Source organism: Argiope bruennichi, chromosome 1, assembly GCF_947563725.1.
Source record: "Argiope bruennichi chromosome 1, qqArgBrue1.1, whole genome shotgun sequence".
NCBI classification, from domain to species: domain Eukaryota; kingdom Metazoa; phylum Arthropoda; class Arachnida; order Araneae; family Araneidae; genus Argiope; species Argiope bruennichi.
This window is the reverse complement of record NC_079151.1, coordinates 107,551,302-107,565,073: the sequence shown is the minus strand read 5'-3', so window position 1 is coordinate 107,565,073 and position 13,772 is coordinate 107,551,302. Positions and strand designations below refer to the sequence as shown.

Sequence of the window (13,772 nt, the reverse complement as noted above, 5' to 3'; positions counted from 1 at the left end):
GTTTTAGGTTCGAATAATTGATATGGAAATACTGGTTTTTCGGGGGTTTTTTTATCTTGTATCTCAAAATATCAACACTGAACAATAATTTCCAAATCTTTAAGAAATTTTTGATAATTTAATATTATATCATTTTAATGATAAAATAGATTTATAAAATTCATCGATTATAGATATTCAGAAAATGCATTGGAAATTAAGGAATGTATAAATTACAAAGTGTATTAATGTTATCTTTTAGTAAAATTGAATTTATTCTACATTCTAATAACATTCATTTGACATTTAAATTAGAGTTAAGAACAGATAAATTAAATTTTATAGTCAATTAAATGTTTTTGAAAGACACGTTTTGAAAAGAATTATCGAAAAACTAACTAAATCAAAATTTACTTTTTAAAAAAATTTACCTATTTAAAAACAAATTTAATAACAGCTTCTTCAATTATCTTCTTTTTTATTTTCATCAAAGACTCATAATTAAGTAAAAAAATAATTTGTGATACGTGAGATCTTCAAATATATTTGAGACTGAAATGTTTATGTAGTTTATAAAAAAAATTTATACATCAATAAACAAATCTTCACAATTTAATTTTCATTATTATATCCAGCCAATTCCACTTAATTACGATAATATATTTAACTTTTTTGTCTTATTTTATATTTCCTATCATGAACTCGAAAATTAAGAAAAAATAAATTACCTTTAAATTATGATTATAGATAAAACATAAAAATAAATGCCTCAGACTTTTCGATAATTCTATAAAAGTTTTTAAGTTAATTTTGAATATGGCAGGAATATTATTTTTGCTTCAGTATTATATTCGAATGATGTTTACTTCTATTGAAAATCATATTAAAATTAATGAACTATGTATAAAATTAAATTTTTTTAGAGTATCATCCTACGTGTTATTATATATCCACTTTAATTCTTTATACAGTAGTATTTTCATATTATATTATCATATTAAAAGAATTTCTTCCATATTTAAGAAAAATATTTTTTTAAATCTTTTTTACTTTACGCCATCAGGTTTTATATTTTCTAATTTCTTCATTAACTAGTCTGGATTTCAATACTTCTTTCTTAGAAACATTGTTTATCGTTCTTCTAAATTTATAATTGAAATACATAATAAGTTTTCGCCAGAATATCAATTAAACAATTTTAAAAATTCCAATATTATATTTCGAAAATTAAACAGCCTTAAAGAAAATTGTATTAACTCCCAGTTTAGTTATCAAATTTCATTTTATTTAAGAAATTCGAACATCGAAAATTTTTAAAAAATAGCTTTATAAAAATGGCGAGAAAATCTGTCTAGCTCAATAAAATTTATTCTTTTCAGCAAAAATAAGATAACTTAATCTGCCTGTATTATTGTAGAAATATGCTTTAAAATATTCCACTGATATCAAATAAATTAGGGAAAGAATTCAGATTTGGTTTATCTGAAAAAATGCCTAGTTATTTTTTATAAAGTTGACTTCGTTTTTATTGGATTATATGTACACTATCATTTTACATTATTGGAATAACATTCATTGCATTTTTCTTTGTGCTATTCGGTAAATTGTTGCACTGTTTTCCAAATTTTAATATCACTATAATTTAATTTTTAGAAATAATTTTCTTGGAGTCGAAAATAGCTTTAAAGATGTTAAAATCAGGACATTTTTTCCTGTATATATTGTCTCAAAAAATTTAATTTTTAAAAGACTATTTCTAAAATCACAAAATAATTCTAACAGAAACATTCTTTTATTTTTCATGGTAAAACAGGAAAAACATATTTCTTAACTCTCCATGGTAAAAATCGTTTTCAAAGGTAACGCTCTTCTTTTGATGCAAATGCTGGAACTACAATATTAATTCAAGCCAATAACTTTTGCCCAAAATAGTAAGTTTAAAAAATAAATATATAATACAAATACTAATAACAGATGCATTAAATTGGAATATATTGTTTTCTTTGATTAAATTTGAATGTTTCGTTTGAAAATAATCTTCGGAAAGCAATCAGTGATGTAGAAATTTTGTTTGAATTAGATTCAATTTGCATAAATAATTTACTTTGGATTTGAATTCAGTTTGTGAAATGTTACTCCTTTTTAAATCTTTTGCATTTTCACATTCACTGGCAAACAATTTCATGCAACAAATTGCTTCCAAATTTTGTGCTTTGATCGATTTCAGACTAACAAGGGAGATTCCATTTTCTTATAAAAATATTGCAGTTTGATGAAGTAATCAAGGTATATATCTTTTCAGCAAATAATAAAACTACTCGTAATTACAATTATAATTATGAACTTTGAAAATTATTCCTTTAATATATTACAATTTCTAAAGAATGTCTTAGAAAATCGCATAGATGGAGGAATGTTTTAGCTATATCTGTAATATATTTTTATTGAAAAATATAATCTTCAAAAGCGATAATAATAGATCTTACCAGTTGTAGCACCTCTTGCAATTGTAAATCATTAATATATTTATCAGGATAATTATGTATCGATTAATTCATGAAAACTATTCATCAATAAAAAATAAATATACCAGAAAGAGGGCGCATTAATGATAATAATAAAGTTAGTATCTAATTTATCATTTTCAACTGATTAAATATTTTTCATTTAATATATACAAATATAATTACAATATGAATGATAATTTTTAATCAATAATAAATGTTTCGATGTAGAAAATTAAATCATATTAATATCCACAGAAAGAAAAGTTGTTGAGAAGGTAGTTCTAGAGCTTAATTTTCGAATTTTATTTCTCCTCCAAACAATACATTTTAAATTTTGATAAAATATTATAAATGTATTTATAATTTCTATTACTCTTTAGATAGAATAGATGAGAGATTTGAAAATAAAGAATTAAAATGAAATCTTAAATATTTAAAAACTTATTAAAACGTAGAAGATGCAATATAAATCATACCGTAACATCTTGGGAATCCCATTCTGGTTAAGATTTTAAAATTATATTTCACAGCCACTCAGTGTTTTATATAATGCATATTGCTAACTAAACATCGATAATAATGTCATGTGACATATTATTTATAATTACGAATAATAGGAAACTAATTTTCAAGAAAATCATCCATAAAAGCTTGAATTAAAATACGTTGCTATTTTTGGTGGTTGATATCACATATTATTTATAATTATGATAATAGGAAACTAATTTTCAAGAAAATCATCCATAAAAGTTTGAATTAAAATAAGTTGCTATTGTTGATGTTTGATTTGATATATTACTTATAATTTAGATAATAGGGAACTAATTTTTTTAAGAAAATATTCCATAAAAGTTTGTATTAAAATACGTTGTACTTTTTGATGTTTGATTTAATATATTATTTATAATTACGATAAAAGGGAACTAATTTTTTTAAGAAGATCATTCATAAAAGTTTGAATCAAAATACGTTGCTATTTTTGATAGTTAAAATCAATTTTGTTTCTTTCTCTTTTCAGCTCGAATCTTCGAATATGAGTTCCGGAAACGCTGTTCGTGTTTGCTCTGTTCTATTAGTGGTCGTGCTTCTGACGGCTGAGTTGGTGTCAGCAGCACCCTACAATGACTATGACAGTAAGTACTCTTATGTGAATTCAAAAAATCCGATACTCTTATTTTTTTATTTGTTGCGTTCATAAGCGAAACGAATTAAAATTGTTTCATCACACAACTTTCAATTATTTTCTGAATTCATAATAATTTTCTAAATATTGGCATTTTAAAAAATATATATAAATCTTGTTTCAATAATTCATTTTTGTAGCGTGAAAGTAGTAGTCGGACAAAGGATTTCTGGTGAAGATTTGGTATATTAGCGGTTAGAGTGTTTATTCATTAAAATAGTTAAGTAATAGTTAGTTAATATTCATTAAAATGAAGCACATTCTTAGTTAGTTCTGGCAAAAGAACCTCCAAAATTTTAGCATAGTTATACTCTAATAATTTTTATTATTGGTAACTTTATTATTAGTTTGATGTAGGGCATTCGACCACTGAGCCTAAAATTAGGGTTTGATCCTGAATACGGTTTTTGTTCACAGTTATTTCGAATCTAAATTAACAATTTACAAACCATTTTTATTGAAAAATTAAATAATTTTATATATACAATAAGTATACTCAAATAATATATTTTAATTAAAATTAAAATTTCATTTTTAGTTAAATTACTAAACATTATTTAGTATATTCTTTTATGGTGATAAATGGTAACTTACATTTCTAATATCAACTTCAACAAATTCATTAGAAGTTCTAAATTATTGGGTTGAAATAGATACCAATTTTTCTTCAAAACAAACAAAATCAATTGACAAAATAATTTTTAACTCGGAATTAAACATAGCAATTAGTAATTTCTTTAATACCTAATCAAATGATCTTAGCTTTAATAACTGAAAGAAAATAATACAGAACAAGTATTAAGTTATTGAACTTGTTCAATACTAAGATTTATACTTGTATAGATAGGTATAAAAATCTTATAATGCTTATGTATAATTCTTCTTCGATCAGACATAATCGAGAAATAAAATCATTTGAACTTCATTAAAATAAAATCAATAATTCAGCAATGGTTATTATCGCCAATTTTTAATACGGTGAATCCCGTACACTTAGTACACTATTGGACATTCTGATTCAAGAGAAATATTTAAAAAATAAATAAAGTTTCTTTTCAATAGATCTCCTAAAGAAACATTGCTCTAAAAAGCAATTTTCGTTGATTAATGGTGCAAGATAACGAAATATATTTCGTTCCAAATATTTTTATAATAATTATCATTCTTACTCTTGCATATAATAAAAAATTAATAAATGTAGAATAAATTTCTGAAGTTAATGAATAAAAAAATTATAATCAGAATGATTATGCTTAATATTTATTAATATTAAAGATAGATTTATAATCATTTTATTTTGAAAATTTAATTGAAATTCTAATTAAAATATTATACAAATGAACATTTCTTTTTCTAAAAAAATGAATGATAAAGTAATTAAATTATTGGTAAACTGTCAATATAATTTGAAATAATTTTTTAAATAAATTTATCTCTTATACCGAATTTTGATCTCATGGTTAGTAGTCGAGTAAGCTACAATCAAGTTTCATCACTACTAACCAATAGTGATAGTACATGCCAAAAGTTTTGAATTCATTTTCCCGGAAATGGCTAACTACGGCGCTTCAATGTTTTAATAAATGAATACTCTAAATGTATGCTACCAATATATCAGATCTTAAACCGAAACAATTTTCCAACTCGTGCACCTTCCTTTATAGCGAAAGAGAGGGACTTTATAATATATTATAAACAGAAGTGGCGGTTTAAGGAATTTTAATGAAGAAATTATTATATAAATTATAGATTATTATGAAATAATTACTTAATTATAAGTTGATTACAGAATAAAACTAGAGTTAAATACATCATAAAAAATAAATAATGTAAGATATTTTAGCTTTAACTTATCTGATTCGGAATTTCAAAATGTATCGTATTATTAAAAATACTGGTTTATAATTTCATATTTTATCCCACAAAATATAGATAAAATAGTTTATTTTTTTCTCATAGAATATCTGAAATCATTTTAGTACATTCTCATTAAGACTAAAAAAAGTTTTAGTTTATTATTATCTCCAATGTTTAATACGATGACTATACGATGACTAAACTTCTGTTTTTGTATTAAACTTCTGTTTAATACGTTAATACGATGACTAAACTTCTGTTTTTGTATTAAACTTCTGTTTAATACGTTAATACGATGACTAAACTTCTGTTTTTGTATTAAACTTCTGTTTAATACGTTAATACGATGACTAAACTTCTGTTTTTGTATTAAACTTCTGTTTAATACGTTAATACGATGACTAAACTTCTGTTTTTGTATTAAACTTCTGTTTAATACGTTAATACGATGACTAAACTTCTGTTTTTGTATTAAACTTCTGTTTAATACGTTAATACGATGACTAAACTTCTGTTTTTGTATTAAACTTCTGTTTAATACGTTAATACGATGACTAAACTTCTGTTTTTGTATTAAACTTCTGTTTAATACGTTAATACGATGACTAAACTTCTGTTTTTGAAATTACATAAAAGCTATTTTGAGAAAAATGTCTTCATTTTGCAGCATGGGAAATGTTTAGAATGACGAATCAGCACAGAATCCCCTTTCCTTTTCTTAACTTCTACCCCACATTTGCAGGAGAATATATGACTACAATGGGTTTAAAGTACTTCAAATTCCCAAGCATGGCGTATTTTCTGCGGGCTAGAATTTCAAATTTCATCTATCAGTTTTTTTTTTTTTTCTTCTTCTTCTTTCTTTCTTTCTTTTCAGCTATTTTGTAACAAATAGTATTTTATCCCAATTCATATTTTTTTTATCCCGGTTATGTACAGGAAAGTTTAATAATGCCTAGACGAATTCAGGAACGCATTTTGTCGGTGTAATAAAAGATTCTTCTATGAAGATGTATGTTTAAGAATTGTCTGTGATGTTGAGATTTGACAGTTGGGTTTGTCATAATAAATCTTTCGGTTGATCATGGTTCTATTATTGCTTGACGATCCGAAGGGACTTGCTGTAAATTAACTCGCTGCCATTTTTCATTTTTGTAATTTGATGACCTGTCGTTTTGCTTCGTGCCTTTTTATCGTATACATTGCTTTTGGGCTATTTTTGGCTAGACTCATGTAGTGTTTAGATAGTTTTGGAATCATTATTGAGCAATGCAGAGATATTGCATTCAGGCCCTTATGATACTTAAATACAAATACATAACCAAATCTAAGCATCTTATATGAATAAATCACACTAATAAATGATATCTAAATTTTTGAAAACCCTGGATGTTTCCAAAGCAAATAAATAAGAAGTATATTCCTTCGACATATTTAACTAAAATAAAACAATACGTCCCATTGTAAATGAATAAAATAGCATACGAATATACAGTTATATCTCATATTAAACCATCACTAATTTTTATTTCCAAAAATTATTTTTACTTTTGCCTGTAATCTATACAAACATTTAGTAGTTAGAGGTAATTATAATAATTGAGATAAGCTATTAAAGGAGAGAAAGAATGTATCTGCGTATTTTTTCAAAAATACTGCATCGCTTTCTCGGTGAATCTATGTTAAGAATCTTAATGTTTAAAAAATAAATTGTGTTGTTACAAATATTTTACATTCACCAAGTCATTAATTGATAGTATTTCGTCCAATTATGCATTACTGTTTAGACCCTAGAATAATTCACTCGTAAAGTTTATATATACTAGCTCACCAGGAAATTACAAAGTATTTAAAAAATGTTTCTCTTTACTGCTGGATTCCCTTTAACATGTCATTATTCTATAATAAACATATAAAATATGGTTGAAAATGAATCAAATACCATTTATCGATTTTAATATGATATATTAATTGCTTATGACGATATTATGCACGAATGAACATTTATATTGAGACATTATCCATTGAAATGGAGAATATTATTTTAAAGATATATATGTATAAAAGAAATATAACAATTTTAGTTACTATTTGTTTTTTGTTTGTTCTGAGAAATATTTATGACATAATACAATAAAAAAATATCTTTCTAAATGGGACAAACAATGTAGATTTGTCATTTTCATAATTCTGTATGTACAGTGAATGTTATTGATAATTTAATATCGAATTGTATTCTACTTGTAATTCGCTTTTCAAATAGTTAGCAAACATTTTTATTCAAGGCTTTAAAATTCTTTAAACGGAAAAACACGTAGAGAAAAAAAATTACAAGATATTTTTAATTTTACTCATGTCTAAATTTTACGTATATAGACTTTAAATAAAACACAAATGTTTCATTGCATTGCTTTCCATATCTTTTGAATTCCTTGCTGATTTTGATTCTAAAACGATAGTAAAATGATGTGTAAAAAATCATGAGACTTCTCTATCAATAACGGTTTAACTTCCATATGTCTTATAAGCAAAAATTGAACATTGAATCCTTACTAGATTGAAAATTTAAGGAGTAAATCTTTTCAAATATATTCTAAAGTCATTTTATATCAAACCAATAAAATTAAAGCTCTTTTAAAGAAATTTTTAGAGTTTCGAATTGTCTTTCATTATGAGTCTCTACTTTTACCACCTTATGATTAGTCTGTAAATTAACTTTAAAAATATATTGCTCATTTTAATTTCTTTCTGTTAAAATGCTGTTATATAACGTCCCTTAAACTCAGTGAGCTATTGATAATGGCTTCTTCGTCTTCATATGAGCATTCTTGACTAAAATCAATTCACGTCAAATCTCATCGATAAATAACTCTCACGAATGGTGCATATTTAAAACAAACCCGATTTTCGTGTTCATAGTGATGCTACTAGCGTCAGACTTATGCACCTAGTGCGAAATTTGAATAGACGTCATCCTTTAGATGTATAAACGCACGTTCCAAATTTCGTTTATCTAGCACAATCCGTCTTGGTGTTGGATTTTTTTTTCTGTCAGTATATTTTAGCTTACTGCAGTTAAAAACTATGGTCTGTAATAAGAATATCTAGGTAAAGTTGCATTAAAAACTAGTACTGTCATTATTTGACAAGTAAAATTACGGTAGTCTCTTGTTGAACAAAGAAATAAGTGTCCAGCTAATGGTTATGAGATTTTTCATTTAGTCTAAGCAGAATATGCTAGTTTTCATAAAGTAAAAAAAAAATACAAAATAGCAATAACACGGTAAAAAGAAAATCAATCTATAAGAAGCTCCCTGATAAATATTAATAAGAAAAGTTAAGATATTGAAAACAATATTAGTGTATTCACGGTGAACTATTTTAAAATAACATTAAAATTCATATGTGAGAGTGAAATCACATACTTCGCTTTGGTAGATATGTTTAAAATTCAAAATTATATGTCACTTACAATGACTTCAAACCATCATTCTTAATTCTTAAAACCCATATAGAAAACTATAAAGTGCATAGAGAATATACAGAGGTGGACAGATAGTTAAATACTTAGCTGTTTCAAAAATCCATAGAGTTTGGCAAATATGAATTAACAAGTATTCAGAATATTCAAATAAAGGCAACCGAGAGATAAGCCAAACACTGTTTATTAATATTTAATATTACTTAAAAAACAACTTGCATTTGGTCTTGGCTTGATGGCAATATAAAAATATGTACACATCTATTATTCTCAAAGCGTTTCATCAAAATAGCCTGATACACGAGGAATCCATCTATTTATTAGCATCACAGGAAATTACGTTTGACGTGAGTATGTTGGCTATGCTTTGAGCTGCAGAACTACAGGGAAATGTTCTCTTCATTTCAAGTTTATATTGCAAAGCAATTCGGTGATTTATAGAGAACCTGATCCTGCTATTCCTCAAACATCAATGAACACGATTCGTAGTTAATCTGTATTCAAAGTTAATCTTCATCCCGGCTCCATGTTATGTATGAAATCATGACATCCTTTCTGTATGAAATCATGACATTTATGCCCATATAAGAGGCATACTTATTTGCTACTAGTATATATCCTTATTCCAATACAACATTTCAATTTGGAAGACGACAACACTGGATCTTACGAAGTTCGTATTGCCAAAGAGTAATATCTACGATATTTATTTCAATACAATCTCCAGAAATGGATTGCATGCAGCATCGTTAGAATATTCTAGAGAAACGTGCTGTGTGCCCCAATTCGCATTCTTCTCACATATGGACCAATTTCAACATGAGTAATGGTCACATTTTTTAGTGACCCTAATATAATAATTTACATCATGTATATTGCTGGTCATAGTTAAAACTATCAATATTTAAAATGTTATTCCTGCTTCACATATCAGTTTATCACTTTGATACATATGTTAATTTTTAAAATGAAATAATCACTTTGTAATTTGTTTTCATAAAACTTTAAAATGTTCTAGATTCTCTCGTTTTTAAAAGCAGCAAATATCTGTTTGAGTTATGGTTTTAATTTAAATTATTTTCTGAGAATTAGAGAGCTCTACTGTCTATTGATTTTAAATGTAACAGAATACTAAAAAGATGAGAATACTAACTTATTTCAAATCTCATTTGTAGTAGAAATGCAAAATAATTATCAGGGGGTTTCACAAACATATTGAATTTTTAGAATAAATTTTCTAATTGGTATTAAAATTATACGATAAATCTTCAGAAGATGGCCATTTGAAAAAACATAGTCAGAAATCTGAACTCATTATTTTCAGATATACATTTTTGTTTGTATATAAAAATTAAAATATTCTAGAAAATTATATAAAACAGTGCTTCAAATGTTGTAATTCTTCATGCAAAAAGGATCATTGTAATATTGATGATTCAAAAAATAAATTGGTATTTCATTACCTGAAGGCATTTTTCAGTGCTTAATGTGATTTTTTAAAATATTAGCGTATTCCATTAAAATTAATGAGTTATCAAATGATAAGAAGGGAAATTGAATCTCGCTTTATATTTATAAATAATAAATTGGGTTAAGGAATTTTAAAATACAAGAATAGAATTTGGATTACTAGCATTAAGACAAAATGAGATACAAAAAATTCAAATTTGAAAGAGAAAACCTATTATTTTTTTTCATAAAATATAGTTTTAGGAACTGTTATTATCAAATAGATTTATTTCAATTCTTGTTTTTCATTCTACAAAAGATTATATTGGTATGTAAAATAATATATACATTACAAAAATAATTAAATAACTGCCAGGAACTGAAAATGAAATAGGAGTTGTTGCTTTTAAATTACGACGCAATGCTCTTTCAAATTAAAAATATTCTTTAAAAAAACAATTCAAATTGAATTCTCACTTTAATGCCCTCTATAAATATGCATACATTAAAATTTATCTGCTTCGTTTGGAGACCAAAGTAGATTAGGAGATTATTTTTAATATCTAAACAGAGAATTGCATTTGTTTGCCTTGGGTTAAATGAAGCTAGTATCTGCATTGTCATAAAAAGAAATAAATTACAGAAATAAGATTCCGAAATCGACCTTTAGATGAGAAAAAATGAGCTTTGGTAATTTCGATTACAAGAAGTAGACCAATAAACTTTTGCTTAAATAATTAATTTCCATTTCTTTCAATTCGCTTTAATACTAGATAAACTCATGGAATTGCTTATTTTCAAAAGAAAGAAAATAGTAAAATATATGTTCAGACATTCCACTGAATATTCATAGAAAATGCAGAAATAATGGATTTTACAGTTAAAGAATATTATTCATCGCACCCTTGATAATGGTCTTTAACAATGCATCTCATTATCAGTGCATTTTTATATTCTAATTAATTTATAAAAGTGTTTAGATTAAAAATAGAAATTTAAAGATAAAATTAAAAATTGAAAAGGGATGAATACGTACTGCTTAAGAAGTGAATCAAATATGAATTATATGATAAATAAGTTCACAGTAGTACAGGTATAAATAATTTCAACAAAAATACTTCTTTTACCAGGTTTTAACCTTAATGAGATTTGATTATTTTTACACTTTAAGTTTGTTTATATAAATGAATTAAAATGTTCTTTTCCCTTTCAATGCATTTATATTATGAGAATTTTACTCTTACTTAGAATACAAACAAATATTTTAATATATTCTCTTTTATTCATTTATTTATTGCATAACTAAATTATTTTGGAACAGAATTTCTTAAATATGGAAGAATGTAAAGTAAACTGGAGATATTTTTATTGAAAAGAATCTAAAAAATGATTACATCATTCATTTATTTGAATTTTTATAAACTGAACAATAATTCTTTTCGTAATTTTAACTATCTTTATAAATTTAATTTAAATTCTATTACTTTTAAATATGAGCATGGGTTAAATTTTTAATGGAATTCTTATAGATATTAATATTTAAAAAATAATTTGAAATTTAATATCTTGTAATATAATGAAATTAGCCGGTATTAAGTAATTTTTTTATGCATTCAACATTTTTCGTAGAAGTTTTATGGAAAATAGAATTCGTTAGTTTCTACACTTATTCTGAATAAAGAATGAAACTATTATAATTTGTTTTATGATAACTGAATAATTTAATCCAAAAAAAGAGAATCAACTTATGCACCACATCAAAAAAAATGAATTCTGTTGAAATCTTAAGCTTTCGATCAACTTTTATTTTAACTATTTCAACGATCACATATTGCCAGAATCTTGAAATGAAATTTTAAACAACCCGATGTCATTCTCGGATCAGAAATGACATTAATATAAAGGGAAAATTTGAAGTAATAAGAATCCCTTTGGCACAAAATCCTAGAGGTGAAATTTAATTCAAAAATTTTATACTTTCGACATGCCAAACATATCTCAACATCCCATAACAATTGCAGTTTGATTGACATGATTAAAAATTGCGTTGAACGGAATAAAATAATATTTTTCATTTCTCCTATCCAGAGCCCACTATCAGTTTTTATAAATAAGAAAAGAAATTTGGTTACAGAATGGAATTTTATTATTTTATTTAAATGACATTTCCAAAAGCAAAACTTGCAAATGGAATGCAAAAAAGATATAAAATTCTTCAAAAATATGCAAAAAAACTGAAATTTGATTTGAAAAAATAAGACGTTGCGTTTTTTAATGTAAATGTTTTAAATGCGCAAAAAAAGCGCATAATATAATTGAAATTTGTCATAAATCTAATTTGTGATGGCAGTCTGAAACTCTCTCAATTTAATATTTTTTTACATTATATTTCTTTTTTTAATTCTCACTAAAATTATTGCCCTAATTGACAATGTAGTACATGCAGTAATTTAATTTTGATTTGAAGTGAACTCATTAAATTATATTTATTTTTAAAAAAACTTGAAAACTTAAGCTCTTTATAAGGAAAAGAAATTTTTTTTAACACGCAAAAAAATCGCTTGCCACTTTAAAACAAAAATTAATTTTAATTCTTATGGGATGAAATCTAATTCTAGGAAAAAAGTATATAGATCGTAATTATATATTTTTTATTTTTGTATGAAATCTGAATTGATGATAAAAATGTTTTTTCTAATTCTATGCTGTATCTTATCTGAATAATTTTTTTTATCATTAATTAGAAATATTTTGTTTTTGGTTTGCAAGAGCTTCACTCTAAAAAAAGAGAATTTTTTTAAATCAGAAACATTTCTTTGAACGCATAAACTAGCATACAGAACTTTCTGGATCTATTTTTAAAAATTTCCTCAGAACATGAAAGACTATTTATTACATTCAATAGTTCCTGTCGCCTATATTAAATATTTTTCACAATGTGTTTTATATTTTAAAAAATTAGCTAATCAGATGGGTTTCGTTAATTATTATATTTATAAAATATTATTACATTTAATTATTTAATTAATAAATAGAAATGTAAAAAGAAATTCAAAATAATTTTTTAACATTATTTAAGCGGAACTGTAAATTTGGAAAAGCTTTCTAGAGAATAAAAGATTTTCTACTTTTCGGATTTGAACTTTCGGAAAATCATAGCGATCATTAGCTGATAACATTTTAAAATTATATCTTAACCTTTCATTGATATCAAATGAAATCGTATTATATATTGTTACAAATCTATAATATTGGTACCCTGCAATATTAGTGTTAACGCCGAATGGATAGATTTATAGATATTCTTCATGGATAC

At 24.8% G+C, this 13,772-nt stretch overlaps 1 protein-coding gene across 1 annotated transcript in view; it reads left to right on the top strand.

Annotated features, from left to right (window-relative positions):
• The window catches only part of LOC129966766 (short neuropeptide F-like), a 132,935-nt gene that overhangs the window by 72,935 nt on the left and 46,228 nt on the right, over nucleotides 1-13,772 (top strand). Inside the window, exon 2 of the mRNA XM_056081328.1 lies at nucleotides 3,505-3,619. Within this exon, the coding sequence (XP_055937303.1) occupies nucleotides 3,520-3,619 (100 nt within the window). The 5' untranslated portion in view covers nucleotides 3,505-3,519. The remainder of the gene's footprint in view (nucleotides 1-3,504; nucleotides 3,620-13,772) is intronic.